The 23986-nt window shown below is 42.8% G+C and overlaps 2 protein-coding genes across 3 annotated transcripts in view; one reads left to right on the forward strand and one right to left on the reverse strand.

The window, feature by feature from the left end:
- Nucleotides 1-23986, forward strand: part of MYO1E (myosin IE) — a 239527-nt gene that overhangs the window by 156631 nt on the left and 58910 nt on the right. The window contains exons 10-16 of the mRNA XM_011940493.1: nucleotides 1627-1823; nucleotides 4840-4920; nucleotides 5259-5345; nucleotides 8960-9046; nucleotides 10542-10709; nucleotides 13927-14012; nucleotides 17020-17101. Of these exons, the coding sequence (XP_011795883.1) occupies nucleotides 1627-1823; nucleotides 4840-4920; nucleotides 5259-5345; nucleotides 8960-9046; nucleotides 10542-10709; nucleotides 13927-14012; nucleotides 17020-17101 (788 nt within the window). The remainder of the gene's footprint in view (nucleotides 1-1626; nucleotides 1824-4839; nucleotides 4921-5258; nucleotides 5346-8959; nucleotides 9047-10541; nucleotides 10710-13926; nucleotides 14013-17019; nucleotides 17102-23986) is intronic.
- Nucleotides 10808-12582, reverse strand: LDHAL6B (lactate dehydrogenase A-like 6B). Of its 2 annotated transcripts, XM_011940492.1 has the most exons (3): nucleotides 12070-12582; nucleotides 12010-12018; nucleotides 10890-11886 (listed from the first exon to the last, which is right to left on the reverse strand). In XM_011940492.1, exons 1-3 carry the CDS (start codon nucleotides 12449-12451, stop codon nucleotides 11306-11308), a joined length of 972 nt encoding a protein of 323 aa, XP_011795882.1. In that variant the 5' UTR covers nucleotides 12452-12582; the 3' UTR covers nucleotides 10890-11305. The 2 variants fall into 2 exon arrangements, with proteins under 2 accessions (XP_011795881.1, XP_011795882.1); XM_011940491.1 differs by having other exon boundaries at nucleotides 10808-12582.

A 23986-nucleotide genomic window follows, 5' to 3' on the forward strand; every position in this document is an offset into this window, starting at 1 on the left:
GATCTCCTGACCTAGTGATCCACCCATCTCGGCCTCCCAAAGTGCTGGGATTACAGGCTTGAGCCACCGCGCCCGGCCGCCCAAAGCATTTTTATGAAATACTCATATAGAGGATAAATGTCTTGTTCTGGCATTATACTTTTTCAAAATGTATTCACTGACTTAATCTCATTGGAAGGTGTACATTGAGAAATGTCAGCTTGTTATAGTCTAACACCATCTGTGAAATTCAAACAGATTATCCTTTATTGGGAGACTTGTGATTTTTTAGCATTATCATAAGGCCTTTAACAAAATTCTTTTATCAGATAATTTTGGTAAAGCATTATGCAGAAAAAGAAAACTCATAGCCAAGTTCAAAATTTTCACTGCATCTATAAAAATCTTTCATTCATATTGGAAAAATCTGAGCATTCTTTCATGTTGAAGAATGGTGTCATTTATTTATATGAGAACGTTCTGTCCAGAAATCAGGAAACCCCATTTATATCACTAGCCCTCCTTAGTAAGTTTCATGGTCTGAAACAAGATGTTGAGCTATGGAAGTCTCTGTTTTTCTATCCAAAGACCACAAACTACCATACTATGTGACATTAGGGCAGGATATGAACCACAACATCCCCTTCATTTCACTCCGTATGCTACCCTCAGAGGAATCTTCTTATAATGCCCCTCTTTATTAGCCATTAGGCCCCCTTTTGCCTCCAGCCCAGATATATCATACCATGCAAGGACCCCCAGCATTGGAATCTGTCCTAACCTTTTTAATCTGACCTGAACTTTCAGCAGCAGCCAGTGCTAGTCCACACACTGTAGCCCACGTCTTGTCTCCATCATGTGTCCCACACTTCTGCTTCCTCCCCTTGGTACACTCCCTTCTCCTCTCTGCATCTGTACAAATCCTATTTTCCTTTACACCCAGCTCAAATCTCTTGACTACCCCAGCAAGTAGTAATATCTTCCTGTTCTAATTTCTCCAGATCTTGTCTGTCTGTGTTACATATTCAGCTTTTCCAAGGGTTCTTTATTTGGCAAACTCTTTTTTGCCTCGTCTAGATTGCTTTCAAGATTTCTTACGTATTTTCTATTCTTTCCTCCCTCTTTAGTCACCCTACACATGCTAAATACTCAGTAAACATGAGATTGGTAAACATGGTAATTATTAGTTCAGTAATATCAGGTGCTTCAAAAATGATGCTATGAAAACATTGTACTAAAAAGGAAGAAAACAATATTTGGAGCCAAAGAAATGTTTCTTGATTGAGTTCCTTCCGGGCTGTCTTGCTGGAAGCTTGGAGAGATGTCCATTTTAGGCATTTAACTGTGATCTCGGTAGGAGGGATAGGTTTGTCATCCTTCTTGAATCCCTGATTTGTATTATTGGAAGTTTCAGTCATCGTAGGAATTGACTCATGTAATAAAACAATTGGGAAGAACAAAGGAGATGGATGTGTGTGGGATTACTGATAAGCAGCCTTCACTAGAACGAGGGCTTTTGGGGCATGTGATTGTGCCTTCTGTGTACACACACGTGCATGTGCACATAAGTGCCTCCATATGTTTGTGAGATGAATTGGAAGTATCACAATTCTGAAAGATTGTCATGTTTTGTTTTATGTTCTACAGTTTTAGCTTTTCCTGCATATCTGCTAGGGATAAACCAGGACCGGTTGAAAGAAAAGCTAACAAGCCGGCAGATGGATAGCAAGTGGGGAGGCAAATCTGAATCCATCCACGTGACCCTCAACGTGGAGCAGGCCTGTTACACCCGGGATGCGCTCGCCAAGGCCCTGCACTCCCGGGTTTTTGATTTCTTGGTAGATGTAAGTAACACAAGTTGATGTTGGTGATGCTTCATATCTTAGCTATAAAGAATAAAACTAGTAGGCTAGGCGTGGTGGCTTACACCTGTAATCCCAGTACTCTGAGAGGCCAAGGTGGGAGGATTGCTGCAGCCCAGGAGTTTGAGACCAGCCTCTGCAATGTGGTGAGACCCCGTCTCTACAAAAAACACAAAAATTAACCAGGTGTGGTGGCAGGTGCCTGTGGTCCCAGCTACTCAGGAGGCTGAGGTGGGAAGATCACTTGAGCCTGGGAGGTCAAGGCTGCAGTAAGCCGAGATTGTGCCACTGCACTCCAGCCTGGGGGGCAGAGTGAGATCCTATCTCCAAAAAAAAAAAAAAAAAAGAAAAGTAAAAAGACTAAGGGTTTTGTGTTCCTGTTCTGGCTCTTTCCTTTCACCCATTACTTTACTTCACTTTCCGTCCTCTCACTCTGCGATCACTGAATCCTGCATTTCCTTCTAGAACTGCCCAACAAGATACCTTAGCTAAAGCTAATATGGTAACAAGTTTCTTCTGGACAAAATATTTAGTAAAGCTAGGACGAGAGACCAGAAAAAGAGGAGACCCACATTCACGGGCCTTTCTTGATTTGTGGGCCTAAAGATTTAGGAATATGTTTTTCACATACTTCTGTGTTACAAATTAACCCAAAACCTAGCGACTTGAAACCATAAGTGCTTATTTTCTCAGTTTCTGAGGGTCAGATATTTGGGATCGGCTGAGCTTGGTGGTTCACGCTGACTGGAACTGTGGTTGTCTGAAGGCTTGACTAGGGTTGGAAGATATGGCTGAAAGATGGATTGCCTGTGTGGCTGTTGGCAGGAGGTCTCAGTCCCTTGCTTCATGGACCTCTCCTTGAATATCCTCATAACATGACGGTTGGTTTTCCCCAGGGTGAGTGATCTGAAAGACAGCATGAGCAAGAAGCCAGTCTTTTATGTCCTGATCGTGGACTCAAGTATTGTCACCCTGCCACGTTCTGTTTATTAGAAGCAAGTCACTAAGCAAAGTCAACACTTAAGGGGAGGGGAATGAGGCTCCACTTTAGGAGGGAGGAATATAAAAAACTTTCTGCATGTATTTAGAAACTATTAGATATTTTTGGTTATGGCGTAATTATATGTGTGTGTGTGTGTATATATATATATACACACACTTACATATGAATATATATTTATATATGTATATCACATGTATATTCTGACAATTAGTCTTTTAGCAGTGTAGCTCTGCCAGTAACAATCTTGTGTTAATCACTGTAGCCTCTAAGTGGTAAAATAATAATAGCAGGCACTTATATAGCACTAACTATATAAGTGCCCAGGTACTGTTCTAAGTATTTTAAAGAGAAAACACCCTCACTTAATTCTTACAACAACCCTGTGATGTAGGTATTATGATCTCTGCTTTACAGATAAACTAAGGGAGGCATAGATTGATTAAGGAATTTGCCCAAGGTCACTCTGTTATTATGTGATTGATCTAGGAGGCCCTAGATTCCTAGTTTGCTCCTTTGATGTTTATATATTCAAACTAGAAGGACCCTAGTCAAGGGACAATAGGGGGCCTTTCGATCCAAAAGATCTGTATTTGATTCCAGGCACTAACATCTATGTGGCTTAAAGTACGGTTAGTGTGGTCGAGTAGGGTCAGGCAGGGCAGGGTAGGAGAAGTATTCTAGGTAGTTCTAGTGGCTATTTAAAGGATAAAATTGCTTGGGAAGGTCAGGGTCATACCAAACAGAAGTCATGCAGTTAGCTTGTTCAGATCCCTCATTTTACTGAGAAGGGAATGTCAGGCCTGAGCAATGGTGGTTTTGCCCAAGGCCAGTCGGCAAGAGGGCGGTGCAGCCTGGGACTAGAATCCACGTAGAGTGTCTGTTTGTTCAGAGCACCTTCCAGCGCTGGGCTTCCTACCTACCTTCCTTCCTGTCATCTGTCAGGTTTTTTGTAAGTAGTAAAAGTACATGAATACTCATACAAGTGATCCTAATTTGAGGTGAGATTTACTGGGCACTGACTATGTGTTGTGTATGATTACTCATTTGCTCACAAAAGATGATACATCATTTTGTTTACCTGGAAAACACCTCTGGTACTTCAGAATTCGTCCAGGTATTCAGCACCTCAAAGAATTCTTCACTTCGCTCCTCCCCCACTGCATCCCCCACCAACCCCTCTATCCAAACCTTCCCTGCTATCATTAAGTCTATTCCCATAAATTGCTTGGCCTCTTCTCACAGTGATTAAGAACACAGATTTAGGCATCATACTGCTTAGATTTAGTCCCAGACCCTGCTTCTTACATAGAACAACCTTAAGCAAGCCTTGGTGTGTGGAAAATTGGGAAAATAATGGTATCACTGCCATTTTGAGAATTGAAATGGGAATTAAGTGAAACAACACATTAAGATCACTTAGCAAACCCTGGCAGAGGTGAATGTTCAATAGATGTAAGCAGGTTCTATTATCAATTCAAAAATAATGACTATTGTTACTATCTGCAGATAGTTCACCCTCTCTATATGCTCCTGGGAACAAGGATTGTCTTGTCCTTAGCATCCCTGGCATATTGTGTTGGGTCATCATTAAATGACTGGTGAATGGAAGACAATGGAAATGACAATTACAGATCCTTTAGTGTGGGTTCTTCGTGTGAAATTGGTTTTACTTCGATCATCCAAGATGACATATTCTTCTAATTGTTAAGACCTCCTGAAAAAGCTGACTCAGCCAGAAACTAATGGTTATCATCATTAAGCAAACATTTTTTGTTTCTACCGTACTCGCTTTTCTGAATCCTGGTGGTTTTCCAAAGTACTTGCCTTTGCACTGAGAGTTTGTTAATGCAGCAAGTCTCCTGCCTTCACGTTGTCCTCTGTTTCCTGCAAGCAGTAGTGTTTGCTGTGTAGAGTCCAGCTTCCCTTTCCCCAACGCATGCCCGTTTTTAGTATAAATGGAAAGGAATTCACTGCCGTGCTGTTTACTTTCTCTAGTCGATCAATAAAGCCATGCAGAAAGACCATGAAGAATACAACATTGGCGTCCTAGACATCTATGGCTTTGAAATATTCCAGGTAAGGACAGTTTGAATAACTAGGGGTTGAGGAGGGTGGCATATTTCATCTGGCCTGCAAGAAATAATTCTAGGCAATGCAAAAACAAAACAAAACAAAAAACAGAAAATAAACCACAACAACAACAACAAAAAACACTCAGGCTCATTTTGGCCTTTGTGAGTTCTTCATGTACCTTTACCAAATTAGTTTCTCCTAAATATAAACTTCTTTCTATTGATGCATCCAACATTTCTAAGAAAGCTTTTCACATGAAGACATTTCAATAAATCACTCAATAAATGACTTTTAAATGATTTTGTGAAACAATTACATGTGAATAACTTTTTTTTTTCCAGAAAAATGGCTTTGAACAGTTTTGTATCAATTTTGTTAATGAAAAACTGCAGCAGATTTTTATTGAACTGACATTAAAGGCAGAACAGGTAAGCAGTCCCTCGTCCTTCATCCTATTCTATTTATAATTTATTTTGTTTACAAGGGTATCGATTTCTGTCTTTTGATAATAGATTTGGGTTCCAGTCTTATATTAGGAAATGCACCTAATAAAGTCAGGCAGAAAAACCGTATGCCATTGTGGCATTTTAATCCATGAAATATAAATGCCATCTGCAGCATTTGCCTTCTTCTTTAAGCAAATGATGCTGTGACGTTGGACATAAGACTAGCTGCTTTTACTATACTGACTCACTGAGCACGTGGGAAATGGGAGCCTAGTTCCAGCCCCAACTGTCTGAGGCATATATTGTGTTCCAAATAAAAGACTTGGTTTTCTCAGATTTACTCCATTCTCAATCTTCCCTAACAATACATGCATTTTTAACAAAGCTGGTATTTCAATACTTACCTGAGGTAACATGCCTTGCTGTAGTTTCTTCTAAAGTTCGGTTCAGGTCGGGTGCTGTGGCTCATGCCTGTAATCCTAGCACTCTGGGAGGCCAAGTCGGGAGAATTGCTTGAGTCCAGGAGTTCAAGACCAGCCTGCCGGACAAAATGAGACCCCATCCATACAAAAAATAAAACAATTAGCTGGACGTGGTGGCATAAGCCTATAGTCCCAGCTGTTCTGGAGGCTGAGGTGAAAGGATTGCTTGAGCCCAGGAGGTCGAGACTTACATCGTCACACCACTGCACTCCATCCTAGGCAACAGAGCAAGACTCTGTTTCAAAAATAAATAGTAGCCAGGTGCAGTGGCTCATGCCTGTAATCCCAGCACTTTGGGAGGCTGAGACCTGCAGACCATTCGAGGTCAGGAATTCGAGACGAGCCTGGCCAACATGATGAAACCCCATCTCTACTAAAAATACAAAAATTAGCTAGGCATGGTGGTGCGTGCCTGTAGACCCAGCTTCTCAGGAGGCTGAGGCAGGATTATCGCTTGAACCTGGGAGGCGGAGCTTGCAGTGAGCTGAGATCGCACCACTGCACTCCAGCCTGGGCGACAGAGCAAGACTTCGTCTCAAAATAATAATAGTAAAATAAATAAATAAATAAGCAGTTCGGTGCAGTTTCCATCATTTCCTGATAGCATATTGTTTAGGATTCCTGGGGCCACCATAACAAAGCAGCACAAACTGAGTGACTTGAAACAGTAGCAGTTTCTTCCCTCCCAGTTCTGGAGCCCAGAGTCTGAAATCAAGAAGTCCTCAGGGCCACACTCCTTCTCAGGATAGAGTGGAGAATCCTTCCTCTTCTAGTTTCTGGTGGCTCCTGGCATTTTTTGGCTTCTGGCAGTTTAACTCCAATCTCTGCCTGTGTCTTCACGTAGCCTTTTTCAATGTCCCCCTGTGTCTCTATCCAAATCTCCGTCTCTTTTCTTTTATGAAGATACCATTTTAGCTTTGCGCAATGGCGATAGTTTAGCCAGTGAGGTTTATCTGAGGCATGATTATTGCTAATAGAAAACTTTTCACAATAGCCTGCCATGACGACTTGAAATATAGTCGGCATTGACGATTTTTGACAGTCTCTATGGAGAGTGAACTGTTAAAAAAAAAAAAAAGAAAGGAAAGACACCATTTTTTTGGATTTCGAGTTCACTCTAAACCCCGGATGACTTACTGTGAGGTCCTTAGTGAATTACATTTACAGAGACCTTACTTCCAAACCTCACATTCTGAGGTTCCAGGTGGATGTGAAATTTGGGGGGATACTATTCAAGCCACTGTATATATCAAAGGCTGTTTTGGGGTCATTTAGTTATGGAAGTGTTTATGCCTGTGCTTAGGAAACACCATACCAGCGGGTTTCACGTGACCCTCTGCCCTGGAACCCGCCCTTGGTTGTTTTACTGTAGCTACTCTAAGGGGTGGGGAAGGCTAGAGGTTCACATGAAACCCATTGCTGCTGTTGCCATCTAAGTCCCTACCATATCTAGCCCAGTCTCCTGCAGTAGTCTCCAAACTGGTCTGGTAGTCTCCATATGGGTTTCCTGTGAACCTCTAGCCTCCCCCAACCCTTAGAGTAGCCAGAGCAAAACAACCAAGAAAGAGTGCAATAGCCAATGAGATGGGAGTGGGGAGGCAGGGGCTAGATCATATGGGAAGTTGTAGGGCATGGCTGAGACTTTGGGTGTTACAGTAAGTGGAATGAGGACCCATTGAAGAATTTTGAGGGAGGAGTGACATGATCTGATTCGTTGTTTGTGTTTTTGAAAGGGTCACTCTGGCTCTGTAGGCTTATAGAGTAGGGTGAGGCAGGAGAAAGCAAACTAGAATGGAAGTTAAAAAACCAGTGATGGGGATACTGCAGGAGACTGCATTAGATGTGGTAGAGACTCAGACGGCGATGGTGGCAGTCCAGGTGGTGAGAGGGAGTATCTGGAGAGTGAGAGAATGGGACTTGCTCAAAATAATTAGCAATAGCCAAGAAAGAAGGAGCAATCATGGGTGATTCTTAGCTTTATACCCTGGATAACAGGGCTGATGGTGACACTATTTACTGGAGGGTGAGATTAGAAGAGGGGTTGTTTAGAGGTCGTGGGAAATATGGAATCAGAGTTCCTCTAAACAGGTTAAGTTGGAGAGGCCCATTTATTATACATCCAAGTGAAGATTCCAATCTGTAGAGTGGATTTGAGTCTGGAACCCCGTGGCGAGATATAGATGAGAAATAAATTCAGGGGTCATTAGCCTGTAGGTGATGTATTTAAAGCCATGGGATTGATTGAAATCACCTAGAGAAGGAGGGCTGAGAAAACAAGAAGGCTGAAAGATTGACCCCTGAGACTCCACCACATATAAAGGTCTGGAAATAAGAAAGAGCTAGCAAAGGAAGCCGGCAAAGTGAAACCAGTGAGGAAAGAAGAAAAAACCAGGATGGTGTCATGGTTTTCAAGTTAAATGAGCCTCTGATAGACTGAAGAACCTTCCCATTAAGTACCTGGATGCTAATCTATTCCTGTCCTATATTTAATTTTTTTTTTTTTTTTTTTTTTGAGATGGAGTTTTGCTTTGTCACCCAGGCTGGAGTGCTGTGGCGTGATCTCGGCTCACTTCAACCTCCACCTCCTGGGTTCAAGCAGTTCTCCTGCCTCAGCCTCCCAAGTAGCTGGGATTATAGGCATGCCCCACCACGCCCAGCTACTTTTTGTAATTTTAGTAGAGATGGTTTCACCATGTTGGTCAGGATGGTCTCGAACTCCTGACCTTGTGATCTGCCCACCTCGGCCTCCCAAAGTGCTGGGATTACAGATGTAAGCCACTGCGCCTAGCCCTATGTTAAATTTTAAGTTTTGTGATTTTTTTTTTTTTGTAACTGGATTTATGAGTTCGGTGCTACTAAATTGCAGTTTTCATTGGCCAGAAACAATTGTGTGGTAACAATTTCATAGGGTTCAAACTAAACATAAAAATCACCAAGTCATAAAATGTTCCTTTCCTGTTACCTCTTAGAAAATAAGAAATTAAAGTTCCTGGTATTTGTTGAAGGACATTCAGGTTTTTCTCTTTCATGGGAATTTTTGTCCATTCAGGGTCTGTCCGTGCAGAGCTCTTGCTATTTGGGAAATAATGTGAATTCCTGGTTTCTGTCTTACAGGAAGAATATGTTCAAGAGGGAATAAGATGGACACCCATTGAGTACTTTAATAATAAAATTGTATGTGACCTCATAGAGAACAAAGTGGTAAGTGTTGGTTTAGTATGTCTTCACTGCTCACAGGTTTACATTAAGTGAGTTTTTGTTCTCTGTGTCATTGTTTTGGAACAGGCAAAGTGACAACTCTGATTTGCAGACAATTTGAGCAATTGTATTAGTTTTCTGTATGTGTGAAAAGAAAACAGTAGGGCTTTATTCTGGCAGTAAATATGAACATGTGGATATGAGTAAAATGTCAATTTACAAATGGAAGTTGTTACTGATTCTAAGAGAAGACAGCTATCACACGATGACTTAGCATGTGAAGAGCCATAAAACTGGCCCTGTGTTCTAGTCCAGCTTCTAGGACTTTAGCCTTAATGACTGATTCAGGCTGGGTATGGTGGCTCATGCCTGTAATCCTAGTACTTTGGGAGGCCGAGATAGGTGGATCGCTTGAGTACAGGGGTTCAAGACCAGCCCCAGCAACATGGTGAAACCCTGTTTCCAAACACAAAATTTAGCTAATACAAAAATTGTATTAGCTAAATACAAAAATTAGCCAGGCATGGTGGCACACACCTGTGGTCCCAGCTACTCTGGAGGCTGAGGTGGGAGGATTGCTTGAGCCTGGGAGGTTGAGGCTGTGGTGAGCTGAGATTGTGCCACTGCACTCTAGCCTGGGTGACAGAGCAAGACAAGACCCTGTCTCAAAAGAAAAAAAGATGATTCAAAGTAAAATAAAAGCGATACAGAACAAATATCACTATAGGATTTTTATATATATATATATATAAAAAAGCCAAACACTGAAAACAGTGAAAACATCTGTAGACAACTTACTTACTTACTTACTTATTTATTTATTTATTTATTTTGAGAGGCATCTCGCTCTGTTGCCCAGGGGTTTCACCATGTTGGCCAGGCTGGTCTCGAACTCCGGACCTCAGGATCCACCCACCTCGGCCTCCCAAAGTGCTAGGATTACATGCATGAGCCACCATGCCTGGCCAGACAACTTAGTTATTAAACAAATGAGAAATATAGCCATTAAAATAGGAAGTATGAGGAATATGTAAAACATGAGGAATGCTTATAAAATAGTGCTATGTGAAAAAGGAAATGCATTATAGAGTGTGTACACTAAATAACTATATAAATGATGCCTATATGGGTAGCATGCTGAAAGAGAACATTAAGAAATAGATTAGGTCAAAGGAAAATGTTTTTATTTTACTTTTGGATTCTTAAGTCAATTTGGCATGAATATGAGTGAGCAGATAATGATCTGTGCATGACTGTTGGATAAAACTTCGGGGAGTTAAACAGCTTTTTGGAAAATGGAGTTTCCTCCCTCTTTAGATCTAAGTGGTGACTTCCCATTTGGGACTATTAATTGCATTCTTGCCTGAAGGGGAAGACTGACTTTCAAGATGGTATCTTAAGTCTGGGGAGCTGTTTCTTTCCCTAAGAAAGGACCTGATAAGCATTGTCTGTTTTGGAGAGGTCAGTGACTAGGGCCTTGCCTTCTTGCTCCCATCAGAACCCTCCTGGCATCATGAGCATCCTGGATGACGTGTGCGCCACGATGCATGCGGTGGGTGAGGGGGCAGATCAGACGCTGCTCCAGAAACTTCAGATGCAGATTGGGAGTCATGAGCACTTCAACAGTTGGAACCAAGGCTTCATCATTCATCATTATGCTGGGAAGGTATGGCCAACAGTCATTTTAATGTCTATATGTTTTAAGCTTTTGGGTCTGTGATCTGGTTTCTCATGAAGCAAATCATATGCCTCACTGTATTTTATTCGTTCAACAAATAGAACTTATTGAGTATCAAAGGAAGCAAAACAAAAGATTGTATATACTACTGCATTTTTTTTTGTATGTACATACTTTTATTTTTATACTGTAGAAAAGCTACTACTTTACAGCATATAAATGAACATAGGTGTAAGACAGCAAGAATGAAAGAAATAGCATATATCTAATGAAAAGAATCAGAATTTCTAGAACACAATAAATACCTACATCCTACTTTTTGGGAACCAAATGCTAACAACATGTATATAACAAGGCAAGTGCTGCTACATCAGAGGTACCAAAAACACTTAGGAATTGTAAATAAGTATCATCCAGCACGTAGATGCTAAATAAAAGAGCTGGAGGACTAAATAAATAGGAAAGTCACTCTACCTACTTTCCTGTTTCCATCTTTTAGGAATTCAAGTTTATTCAAAATTTCGTTATATAATCCTGTATCTGTGATCTCTTCAATAATTTCGGAATAGTAGTTTCAGACAACTTTAAATCTTCAGCTCCTTCTGAATTTCCCAAAGTGTTTTTGCACTTTTCTTCAGACGGGCCTCTTCTTCAGGGGTCAGCTTTATCTTTATAAGATTGGTAATACCATTCTCTCCCAGGATACAAGGAATACTGAGGAATACTTCTTCATCTATTCCATAGAGGCCCTTAATTATGGTGGAAACTGGATGTGTTCTCCTAAGATTCTTCAAAATACTTTCTGTTAAATCAGCCACAGATAGGCCAATGGCCCAAGAAGTATAACCTTTCATTTTAATAATCTCATAGGCAGTAGCAATCACTTCTTTGTGGACATTTTTCCATTGCTCAGGATCTTTATCAGTTCCTATATCAGAGTTCAGGTCCTTCAAAGGGACACCAGCTATGTTCACTCCACTCCACACAGGAACACTGGAGTCTCCATGCTCTCCGAGGATCCATCCATGGCAGCTTTCAGAATGGATACCAAGCTTTTGTCCAATCAAGAAACGAAAACGAGCAGTATCCAGGTTACAGCCGCTTCCAATAACACGGTTTTTGGGAAATGCACTCAGCTTCCAAGCTACGTAACTTAAGATATCCACTGGATTGGAAACAATAATCAGTTTGCAGTGGGGACTATGCTGGACAATATTGGAAATCATTAACTTGAAGATGGCCACATTTCGCTGCACTAAATTAAGGCGCGTTTCTCCCTTTTCTTGGCGTGCACCTGCTGTGATAATCACTAGATTGGAGTTTGCTGTGACAAAGTAATCTTTGCTACAAACAATATTTGGCATTTTCGTGAAAGAGCTGCCATGTTGAAGATCCATCGTCTCACCCTTCAGTTTGCCTTCATCAAGATCCACAAGGGCAAGTTCATCGATCAAGCCTTTTAATAAGATGCTGATAGCGCAGGCCATGCCCACCGATCCAGTGCCTATGATGGAGACCTTACTGTGATGAACGGGCTCCTCAGAAGTGAAGCGCTCAATAAGCGCACTCTTCACAGTCGCCATCTTGCTCACGGAGGTGAAGAGCCAGGCGCCCCGGAGTGGGATGCGCGCTGCCTGACTGGGACACGGGGCCATCCTCAGGCACAGGAAATTCGCTCCCGCCGAGCTCACTCTCTGGCTGGCCCGCACAAGAGGCACAGTCCAACTCATGGCTGCTCGCTCAAGAAGTGGAGAGAGAGAAACGGCAAAACGCCGCTGACCGGAACGTTGAGACACCAAGAAAGCCGTTGGCAGGACCTACAGCCCTTTATGGCGGGTGCGCATGACCCACCCCCTGGCCCTCTACTGCGGCTGCGCGGGCCTTTCCAGCGCCTCCGACACGTGCTTTCCGTGGGTGCTCAGACTAAGGCAGTGAAGGGCTGCTTCTCTAGCAAGTGATTTCTGGAGTTAGTTTTACAAAGAGTATTCTCATCAATAGTTGACATGCTGAAGAGGCTAACCCAGATCCCTGGGATTACTAGTTTTTTATTTTTAGTATGAATGCCAAGGAAAAATGCTTCTATCATCTACAGATGAAAATAAGGTTACGTTTTCTGAACCATGACCCTGCCGGGAAGGATAGGGCGCTGTGCTTTGCATACCGGTGGCTGCCTGCACCATCTCCCAGTGTCCGAGAAGTGGGCTCCTGCTTTCTGGTCTATGGCGCTGGAAGCCTATTTTGAAAGGATCCCGCTGCCTTGGTGCCAGTCCTGGCCAGGACCCGCACTGGGACAGTCAGCTGAAGCTTGAGCAGGGTAGGGGCCAGTTGGGAGTCACTCCAGCACTAAATCTCACCATGCTACTGCATATTTTTGGAACATGAATCACCCTGCTACATATATGAGCTGCTGAAGAAATGGATTTTCTTCTTGCCTCTTGCTGGAATCACAGACTGGCATTCCTTGTCTCCCCATGCCGACTGGGAGTATAAATCAAGGCCCACAGTTCACTTTTGGTGTTTGTTCTCATAAAACCCATGAGTATTGGGTGCCTACTGGGTGCCAGGCTGTGTGGGGCTGCTGATGATAAAAAAGTAAGTTGAGGTCATGGTCTTGGGGACTTCCTGGTCCTGTGGAAATCCCCTGGTCTCATCCATCATCCCAGCTGACCTCTCGTTAGAGTATCTGAGCATGAGTTTCTGGCCAGATTGGCGCAAATTTGATACCACTTCTGTGAGAAATTGCAAAGCCTCAGATGACATAGCTCATCGCAATGAATTACTGAGCATGAGGGGCTTCACTTTTGCTCTGTCTTAGCTAAAATTTAGGAAAAGAATTGAGTTTGTCATTTAGACACCCCTGTGAATCCACTGAAAAAGAGGTATGGGGTCTTGAGAGCTGGAGTTCTGATTATGAATCAGCTGGGCCATCCAGGCAGCCAGATACTCATCAGCATCTGCAGGTCATCCCCGCTAAGTCAGCTAACAAGTAAGACGTGCACAACCTTCCTGTGACAGTGCACAATGAAATCCCAAACGCAACATCCGGAAATCCACACGTTGTGGTGAGGATAGCCATGCCAACTTGGGTTTTTTGTTTGGTGAAATTAGATTTTTTGTTCAATAAGTGATTTTGTTCAATGAATTACATTTTGTTCAATGAAATTACATTTTCAATGAAATTAGATTTCTTTCCGTTCTTGGCCAGGTATCCTATGACATGGATGGATTTTGTGAAAGGAACCGGGATGTGCTTTTTATGGATCTCATCGAGCTTATGCAGAGCAGTGAGCTGTAAGTATGTTTTACCATAGCTGACGGTGATTTAGGTTTGATGAAATTTTCAATATGAAAACAAACTTATGAGCTGGGTGTGGTGGTGTGCTCCTATAGTCCCAGCGACTCGGGAGGCTGAGGCAGGAGGATCACTTGATCCTAGGAGTTTGAGGCTGCAGTGAGCTATGATCACTCCTATGAATAGCCACTGCCCTCCAGCCAGGCAACATAGGAACACTGTGTCTCTAATAAAGAAAAAACAAAAACAAAAACAAAACACCTGTGATGTTTAGTGGTTAGGATTTTGTTCCTTCATGCTATTGGGTCTGGATTATTATTGATCTATTTGGTTTCTCAAAATAGCTTTCTTTTCTCTATATCAGTCTCTCCCTTTTATGTCCCTAACACTTCATGCGCCCAAATTCCAAGTGCCATCTACAGGTCCTTGAGGGCATCAGACTTTCTACCTTTCAATACTATTATCAGGGAGAAGTGAGCCCACTGGCTTTGGATTGGGATGGCCATTTCTGACCATTTAAGAGTAGAACAGTCTGGTTCTATGACATTTTGCCCTTGAACTCTTCTTCATGGTCTTTGAATTTTTAAAGATGTTTAATGGCTTAGCAAGACCCACATTAACCAGAGTCCCTGAAGTACTTAAGAAATGGCTTGAGAACTCTGGGAGGGACAACTAAAGAAGGAGTGACTCAGAGATCCATTTTAACTCCCAAGACCTTGTTTCAGCTATAGGGGTAGAACACTGGGGGTATCCCCCTTGCACGCTGCTGGAACTCTCAGGACCACCTCTGCTTTCCTCCCCTCTTCCCTGAAAAGGTTCACAAGATCCTGGATAACACATAAGAAGATGTAATTTACATGAGCAGGTCCATGCTTGCAAGGCAAGGCCCATGCATGCCAGATCTAACACTTTCTAGAGCTTATTTCAAGTAAGGGCTGCCCTTCTGGTCTCTATTACTTAAGCTGTCACAACAGCAAGGCCAGTTCCTCTAATCAACAGCAGCGAGCCTGATAATTCCTAATAAAGGACTGACTGCAATGAAAGCAAAGCAAGAGTTTCCTTTTTAGGCCCTGGACAGCTGTTCTGCTCCATTTAATTCTCTCTCTGCCGCTCCCTGCCCCTCCTTACCCTCTGCTCTCCATCCCTGCCCTTCTTTGCAGTCACACCACCATTTTTGAGATTTTGCATTTCTTTTTATTCACAACATACGAAATCGATCGGTTCTTCTCTGAGATGGTTAGGTAAGCCACAAGTCCTGGCTTGTGGGTTTTATGGCAGTCAGGTGCAGACTTGCTTCCAGAGATTGTTTCTGAAAACTTATTAAAATTCCTGCCAAGTGGAAGAGCTATTATTGCTTCCATATCAACTGCTGTCATATAGACATGGCCTATTATTTTATAAACACATTTGATGTCAAAATCTGTAGTCGTGTCTGGTCAAGTTAAAAGTAGATTGCTGGGGAGACTTCCTGGAACATTCAAGATGCCCAAAAAGTCATTGAGGAGGAAGTGAGTTTGAGTTTGAATGTCAGATTGCTAATTTACATGGATCCTGTCATTCACCCAGTCAGCAAATATATATTATGGACCAACTGTGCACCATGCTATGCTTCAGACACACCAGGGACACTAAGATGAGGAAGGCATTGTCCCTGTCCTATTGCTAGTGAGGCAGACGTATAAACACATGCAGCTCAAATAGCACCACTAATGAAAGTATATTCAGGCTGGGCGCAGTGGCTCATGCCTGTAATCACAGCACTTTGGGAGGCCAAGGCAGGTGGATCACGAGGTCAAGAGATTGGGACCATCCTGGCCAACATGGTGAAACCCTGTCTCTACTAATAATACAAAAATTAGCTGTGTGTGGTGGTGCGTGCTTGTAGTCCCAGCTACTCGGGAGGCTGAGGCAGGAGAATCTCTTGCACCTGGGAAGCAGAGGTTGGAGTGACCCAAGATCACACCACTGCACTCCAGCCTGGTGACAGAGTGAGACTTTGTCTATAAAAAAAAAAAAAAAAAAAAGAAAGTATATTCAGAAGGCAGAGTGCTCGTGATTTGTTACTGCTCCACTTCAAATTGCTCATGCTCAAAAGCAGTTTGTCAGGGTTTTCTGTGTAGAGCTGGGAACAGTGTGCTACTGGCATCTGGTGAACAGAGACCATAGATGCTGCTAAATATCCCACAATATGTAGAAGAGGCCCCCTCCTTGGCCCCCAACAAAGAATTATTCAGCCGCAGATACCAGTGGTGCCCAGGCTCAGAAACTCTGCTCTAGAGCAAAGCAGCATCTGCACTGAATCCAGATATTTCATATAATTCCCTGAGTTCTGGTCTGTCTTGCTTGTGTTAACAAACACATGCTGGCTGGGCGCAGCACCTCACGCCTGTAGTCCCAACACTTCAGGAGGCTGAGGCAGGAACACCTCTTGAGCCCAGTTGTTTGAGACCAGCCCGGGAAACATGGCAAAACCCCATCTCTACAGAAAATACAAGAATTAGCTGGATGTGGTGGCACCTGCCTATAGTCCCAGTCACTCAGGAGGCTGAGGTGGGAAGATGGCTTGAGCCTGGGAGGTCGAGGCTGCAGTGAGTTGTGATTAAATCCCTGCACTCCAGCCTGGGCAACAGAGCGAGACCCTGTCTCAAAAACAAAAGAAAACGAAAAGCTGAAATCCCCTACTGACCTCCCTCTGTTATGTTCTACTGTCAAGATATACCTCAATTCCTGTGACTAGGGACGTTGGAAAGGCAGCGTTTTAAAATTTATTTTGCAGTCTTTGATTCCAAGTTGCTTATATCTTAAAATTCTTTCCCTTCATGTCTTTTGTCCATTGTTCATTTCCCCAAGTCACATCTTGATGGCCTGCGCCGTGAGTCAGATGGGTTTTCTGTAGCCAAGGTTATGTGCCTGGGGACGGCCCTCCACCCCATCCTCTAAAAAGGCAGGCTTTCAGACCCCAAGGTGCTTACAGATTGCTAATTCATTCTCTTTCTCCTTTTCCAGGCCTTTCATAAAGTCTTTATTTCCGGAAAATCTGCAAGCTGACAAGAAAGGGCGCCCAACTACTGCCGGAAGCAAAATAAAGGTTAGTTCTATTTTAGGAAATTTATAGATTCTTAAAAGGGCTAGGGCTTCCTAGGAGTCAGGAACTACACCCCTGGGCCAGGATATGAGGTCAGCAAGGTGTGAGGAGATAGCTACAGAAGATGCTCAGAAGTAATGTCGCTGCTTGTTAAAAGGTTCCAGGATGCAAGCTGAATTTGACTTGGCTGTACCAAAACCTTAAATGGTTTAAGTACCTCATAGCTTAATAGTCAGCAGCTGATAATCAGCTACTTTCTAAGAGGAAATGGCTTTATACAGAATCTGGAAGAATTTATGTTAAACTATCAGAGAAATTTTGTGGTTCGGAGCCATGTTTTGGATATTGATGACAGTTTTCCAGGCCAAGCCCAAAAACCTGCCAGTTATGGAATGTTACTTGCCAGAAATTCTACTTGGTCTTTTAGGGGCAATTTATGCATCCCTCCTCACTGGTCCCTGCAGGCCTTTTCTTGCTGGGAATTGAAGACACCTCTGGCCACATGGTGTCTCAAAGTCTGAAGGAAATCTTACCGTGTTTCTCAGGAAGTAGGCAGAGTTCTGTGGTACCTGAGCCATTGTGTGGCAAAATTCGTTGTCCCTAATTACACTCTGAATTAAGAGTTTGTGGGCTGGGCGCAGTGGCTCATGCCTGTAATCCCAGCACTTTGGGAGGCCGAGGCAGGCAGATCACCTGAGGTCGGGAATTCAAGACCAGCCTGACCAACATGGAGAGGAGAAACCCTGTCTCTACTAAAAATACAAAATTAGCCAAGCGTGGTGGTGGGCGCCTGTAATCCCAGCTACTCAGAAGGCTGAGCAGGAGAATCACTTGAGCCCAGGAGGCAGAGGTTGCAGTGAGCCAAGATAGTGCCATTGCACTCCAGCCTGGGCAAGAAGAGTGAAACTCTGTCTCAAAAAAAAAAGTCTGTGTCAGCCACATGTAGTGGTTCAGGCCTGTCTGTAATCCCAACACTTTTGGAGGCCAAGGAGGGAGGATTACTTGACCCCAGGAGTTTGAGACCAACCTGTGCGACATAATGAGAACCCCATCTCTACTAAAAATAAAAATTAGGTGTGGTGGCTCACACCTATGCTCTCAGCTACTTGGGAGGCTGAGGCAGGAGAATCGCTTTAGTCAAGGAAGTCAAAGCTACAGTGAGCTGTGATTGCTCCAGTGTGGGGGACAGAACGAGACCCTGTCACAAAAAAAAAAAAAAAATAGTTTTTGTCATTGTGTCACACACACTTAATCTTGTAACTCTAAGAAATATTCACTAAGCTATTTTTAAAAATCATGCTGGTTAAGAATAATTAAAAAAAAAAAATTATACCAGCTAAACACTTCCTCAGTTTTACAATCAAAGGAATGGTTGAGTGACAGCAGGGCTTTGAGTTTGCTTGCCTGTGTTTGAATCTCAGCTGTGGCTTTTCCTCGCTGTGTGCTTGCCAAGGTGTTACTTACACTCTCAGTACCCTCACCGCTTCCCTGTAAAATGGAGATATTAGTGTCTATCTTGAGATTACTGTGATGATTCAGCTTCATAATTCATCGGAAGCATGTAACGCAGTGCCTAAGGCATACTGAACACAAGATGTATATATATGCTCTGACTACATTCTTCCCCTTTAGCCCCATTCCTATATCACCGTTGTTGGTCTCTGCTTAATTGTTGCTTTTTCCTTTTTTGTAAAGTTGGGTTCTCACAATGTCACCCAGGCTGGTCTTGAACTCCTGGGCTCAAGCGATCCTCCCACCTCAGCCTCCCAAAGTGCTGGAATTACAGGTGCTGCAAGCAACCGATTCCAGCCTGGGCTTTCACCTGTAGGGTAGAGCCCTCTGAGTGTCAAGAACATCATGTTGAAAGAACTAGAGAAATTTAGTAGCCCCAGGACAGCCACTGGGTTAGGCTCACTGGAGCAGAAAGCTGAAGGCAGAAAACAGATGATATTCTCATGAGGCCCAGATATTACTGTCTGCGTGAAGTTTCTGACTCATGCCTTTACTGCAAAGTCCTGGATAAGGATTAACTCTGGACTGGAAAATCGAGTCATAAGACTGTCACATTCAGATCCAAGGGGCCCGGATCATCCAGGTTATGATGACTCATTTCCAAGTGGTCTGGATTATTCTCTATAAAAAGGAAAGCAAGGGTAGGGACACTTTTTTCCTCCTTGAAGACTTGTCCCCTTTCTTTTCCTTCATATGCTTGTCTGGTTGAAGGTTCAAAGTGCCACCATTGTGGAGTGTTTCCAAAATGTTTAGGTTTACAAATCTCAGGTCCTTTTCTAGGGAGGTCAAGCTGAAGTCAGCCAGTTTACCTAAAGAGAGTGCAGCATGTTTTCCCACCTCCAGGCACACTCTCCTTGGTGGATGTTGTGACCTCTGTCTGCCTGGCTGTCTGCCTCCATATAGGAATAAAAGTTTCTCCCAGTACCTCTCACAGATACAAAGCCATGGCCCAATCTCTGATACATTCCATATCCACAGTATTTTGCAGACATCACTGTCATCTTAACAATATCCCTGAGGCATAAGCATTTAAAAGGGTTCTGAGTTCCTTGAAAGAAAAATTAAACTGGTGTTCAAGGTCATTGTAGTGTTATATATTTCATTATCTTGTAATTATTTAAAAATTTAAACTGATCTGTAGGATTTAACTAATAGAATATTCATTTGATGAGAACTCTTATTATCTTGATTATAAATAAAAGTATAAATATAGTAATATTTAATAGCACTTGATTTTGAGGTTTTACTTAATTCGATATTGTTGTGTCTGGAAGGGACCAGTACAGGTTGAGCATCCCAAATCCTGAAATGCTCCAATGAGCATTTCCTTTGAGCATCATGTTGGTGCTCAAAAAGTTTCAAATTTTGGAGCATTTTGGATTTCAGCTTTTCAGATTTGGGATACTCTACTATAAAATATAATGCAAGCTGGGCACGGTGGCTCATGGCTGTAATCCTAGTGCTTTGGGAGGCCAATGTGGGTGGATCATTTGAGGCTAGTCTGGCCAACATGGTGAAACCTCCATCTCTACTAAAAATACAAAAATTAGGCCAGGCGTGGTGGCTCACACCTGTAATCCCAGCACTTTGGGAGGCCGAGGCAGGCGGATCACGAGGTCAGATGATCAAGACCATCCTGGCTAATATAGTGAAACCCTGTCTTTACTAAAAATACAAAAAAATTAGCCGGGCGTGGTGGTGGGCACCTGTAGTCCCAGCTACTCGGTAGGCTGAGACAGGAGAATGGTGTGAACCTGGGAGGCAGAGCTTGCAGTGAGCCGAGATTGCACCACTGCACTCCAGCCAGGGCGACACAGCAAGACTCCGTCTCAAGAAAACAAAAAAAAATACAAAAATTAGCTGGGCATGGTGGAGGGCGCCTATAATCCCAGCTACTCAGGAGGCTGAGGCAGGAGAATCACTTGAGCCCAGGAGGTGGTGGTTTCAGTGAGCTGAGATTGTGCCATTGATGTGTCGGCCTGGGTGACAGAGCGAGACTCCATCTCAAAAAATGAAAGAAAGTATAATGCCAATATTCCAAAATCTGAAAAAATCCAAAATCCAAAACACTTCCGGTCCCAAGCATTTCGGATAAGGAATACTCATCCCATATTTAAATTAGAGTGAAAGATTGATGGTACAGAGAAACAGAATCAAGCCCAGAGGTGGCAAAGGCAGACTGATTACAGCTTTACCTGAGTGCAGCTGGAGCTATAAGGGACATGACAGAGGAGGTGTAGGCATCATGTAGGTGATTGGATTGGTTGGGGGTTTTTTTGGTTTGTTTTTTGTTTTTATTTTTGTGTGTGTGTGTGAGATGGAGCCTTGCTCTGTCACCCAAGCTGAAGTACAGCGATGTGATCTTGGCTCACTGCAACCTCCGCCTCCCAGATTCAAGCAATCCTCCTGCCTCAGCCTCCAAAGTGGCTGGACTACAGGTGGCACCACCACGCCTGGCTAATTTTTTGGGTTTTTTTTTTAGTAGAGACGAGGTTTCATCATGTTGGCCAGGCTGGTCTCAAACTCCTGACTTCATTTGATCCGCCTGTCTCAGCCTCCCAAAGTGCTGAGATTACAGGAGTGAGCCATTGCACCTGGCCTGATTGATTGTTTTTTAATGTCTATTTCAACCTCTAGATTAAATTAGAGGTCTTCTAGTTCAGCCTACTTAGTTAACAGATAGAGAACTGAGGGCCAGAGAAATCTAGTAATTAGTCATGTAGCTTACAAATAAAAGTGCCAGGACCCACAGTCAGGCCTGCTGTCATCTCTGAAGGTAGAATGAGGAGCTTTCACCCTAAGCCCTTTCTCACTGTGCTGTCTGCATATTTTAACACCTGCTTCTGTTGAGCAAGTGCTGTTGGTGCCTTTCTGTCCTAACTCAGGGACCCTTCTTGGCTAGAATCAGGATTAAATTGAGTTACTGCTTCACAACCATCTCAGCAGACATCTTAAGTTGACCCAAGGCTGGGCACAGTGGCTCATACCTGTAATCTCAGCACTCTGGGAGGCCAACGGGGGACGATTGCTTGAGGCCAGGATTGGAGACCAGCCTGGGAAATATAGTGAGACCCCATCTCTACAAAAAATTTTTTTTAAAAATTCGCTGGGTGTGGTGGCATGTGCTTCCAGTCCCAGCTTACACAGAGGGCTTAAGTGGAAAGATCATTTGAGCTTGGGAAGCCTAGGCTGCAGTGAGCTGTGGTCATGCCACTCTACTCCATCCTGGACAACAGAGCAAGATCCTGTTTCAAAAATTAAAAATAAATAAGTAAATAAAGTTGACCCATAGCTATTGAAATGCAGGATAATTTTGATGGTTAAGATGTATTTCTATTTGTTGAAATTATTCACAGCCTGGTGGCTTCTGTCTAACCCTACCTCACCCAGTTAATTCCTTTTATATCACACTAAAAGATCCCATCTCTTCGTCAGCAAGGCAGGATAGAATTGTTGCCAAAGAACAGGCCTGGTAGCCTGTGGATGTCGGTTCAAGCCTTGCTTCTCTTGCATGCAGATCGTGTCATCTTGAGCAATACTTTGTTTCTTTAAGGCCCAGCTTTCTCATCTAAAAACAGGAATAATATTAAACAGTAGCTACCTCTTCAGGTTGTTGTGAGGCATAAATGAGATAATCCATGTATCTAATCCATGCTGCAAACTCAGTAAATGTTATCTGTCACTCTTTTAGCTGGAGAGGACTATGGCAAGTGGCTTATAAACTTAAATCACACTTGCCTCTGTATGTTTTCTTATGCTGAGGTGAAAAAGAAGGAATGCTGTTAAATACTTAGGACAAAAGAGTTTGCCAAGTTATTCTTGGAAATTATAAGTTGTAGGCCAGGCGCAGTGACTCACGCCTGTAGTCCCAGCACTTTGGGAGGCCGAGGCAGGTGGATCACCTGAGGTCAGGAGTTCAAGACCAACCTGACCAACATGCTGAAACCCCGTCTCTACTAAAATTACAAAAATTAGCTGGGCCTGGTGGCATGCGCTGGTAGTCCCAGCTACTTGGGAGGCTGAGGCAGGATAATCACTTGAACCTGAGAGGCAGAGGTTGCAATAAGCTGAGACCACGCCACTGCACTACAACCTGGGCCACAGAGTAAGACTCTGTCTCAAAAAAAAAAAAACACAAAAGTTGTAATTAAATACAAAACTAAAATCTAAAATAAAGTTTAAAAAATTAAGAATTTGGGAACTTCAAGAAAAAAAAAGCTGTGTTATATTCAACTCTGCAGTCCCTCTCTGGCTCCACCTGATGTGTTGGAAAAATCATCAAATTTTTTGTCAAGTGCACTCGACATCATCAAAGAACATAAGAGACAATTTACTTTTTCATCATAGGACTTTGCTTTGATCATGCAACCTCTGCAGCCTGGTCTGTCATCAATTTCAAGCATCGCAAAGAATGCTATTTCCTGCACATCTAAACAGAGAACTTAATTCACCAATGAATATCTTGCTTTGAATATACTCAATAGTTTTTCTCAAGGGTTTCAGATTTCTGAAACCCATGAAAACAGAAAAGTCCTAATTGAGAGAGGGTTGTCTCTTGCAAGCAAATCGCTTCTGCTGACTTTGTAATGGTTTTCTGGCTTTGGAGGTCCCTTTTGGCTTTTTTCTTTTAGAGGTTTTCTCTCTTCGTGCTGCTTTGCTTGGAAGTGGAGTTCGCGTGTGTGCCGCATCCTTGGACCCACAGGGTGTGCTCAGCTGTGGGGTGGGAATGCTGATGTGAGCTCTACTCCCGTTTCTTCAAACAAAGGTTGAGATTCTCAGGGTTCAAAATACTTCATAAGCAGTTTCTGCTTTATGCGGCTTTTTCTGCTTGAATCCATTTATACTTTGGGTACCCAGCGCACAGGCATTAATAGATGGTTTTATATAGAATATTCTAGATTTGCAAAGAAGTGAGATATCAGCCACAGATAAAGTGTTCAGACTCCGCAGGTTTTTAAATGGACATATTGAGGAAGAAACTGAATGAAATGGTATATCAAAAGTTTATAACTTCTCAGATTTTTATGAATCTCCAATTGTTTAACTGTGAATTTTCATCACTTTAGCAAAGTGATTCTTCATTAGTTGGATTGCCAGAAAAGAGAATGTAGGGGATTTGATGATTTATCCTTACAAATAATTTTGGGGGCAAAAAGTTAATGAGAACAATATATCTTCAAAGGCCCTCTATCAGTCTAAAATGAACTTAGTTTGTTAACTGACATGCTTCACTGTACCACTTGAAAATCATTCTGTATGTGAAGATTTATTGGGATTTTTGCTTTTTGTTGTTGTTCTATTTTATTAACTGTACTAAAAATGCCTAGTTGCTTTTGAAGATTGAATTTCAAACCCATTTAGGAGTGATAAAATCAT

This window comes from Colobus angolensis, unplaced genomic scaffold (genome assembly GCF_000951035.1).
Source record: "Colobus angolensis palliatus isolate OR3802 unplaced genomic scaffold, Cang.pa_1.0 Scaffold19, whole genome shotgun sequence".
Lineage (NCBI taxonomy): Eukaryota > Metazoa > Chordata > Mammalia > Primates > Cercopithecidae > Colobus > Colobus angolensis.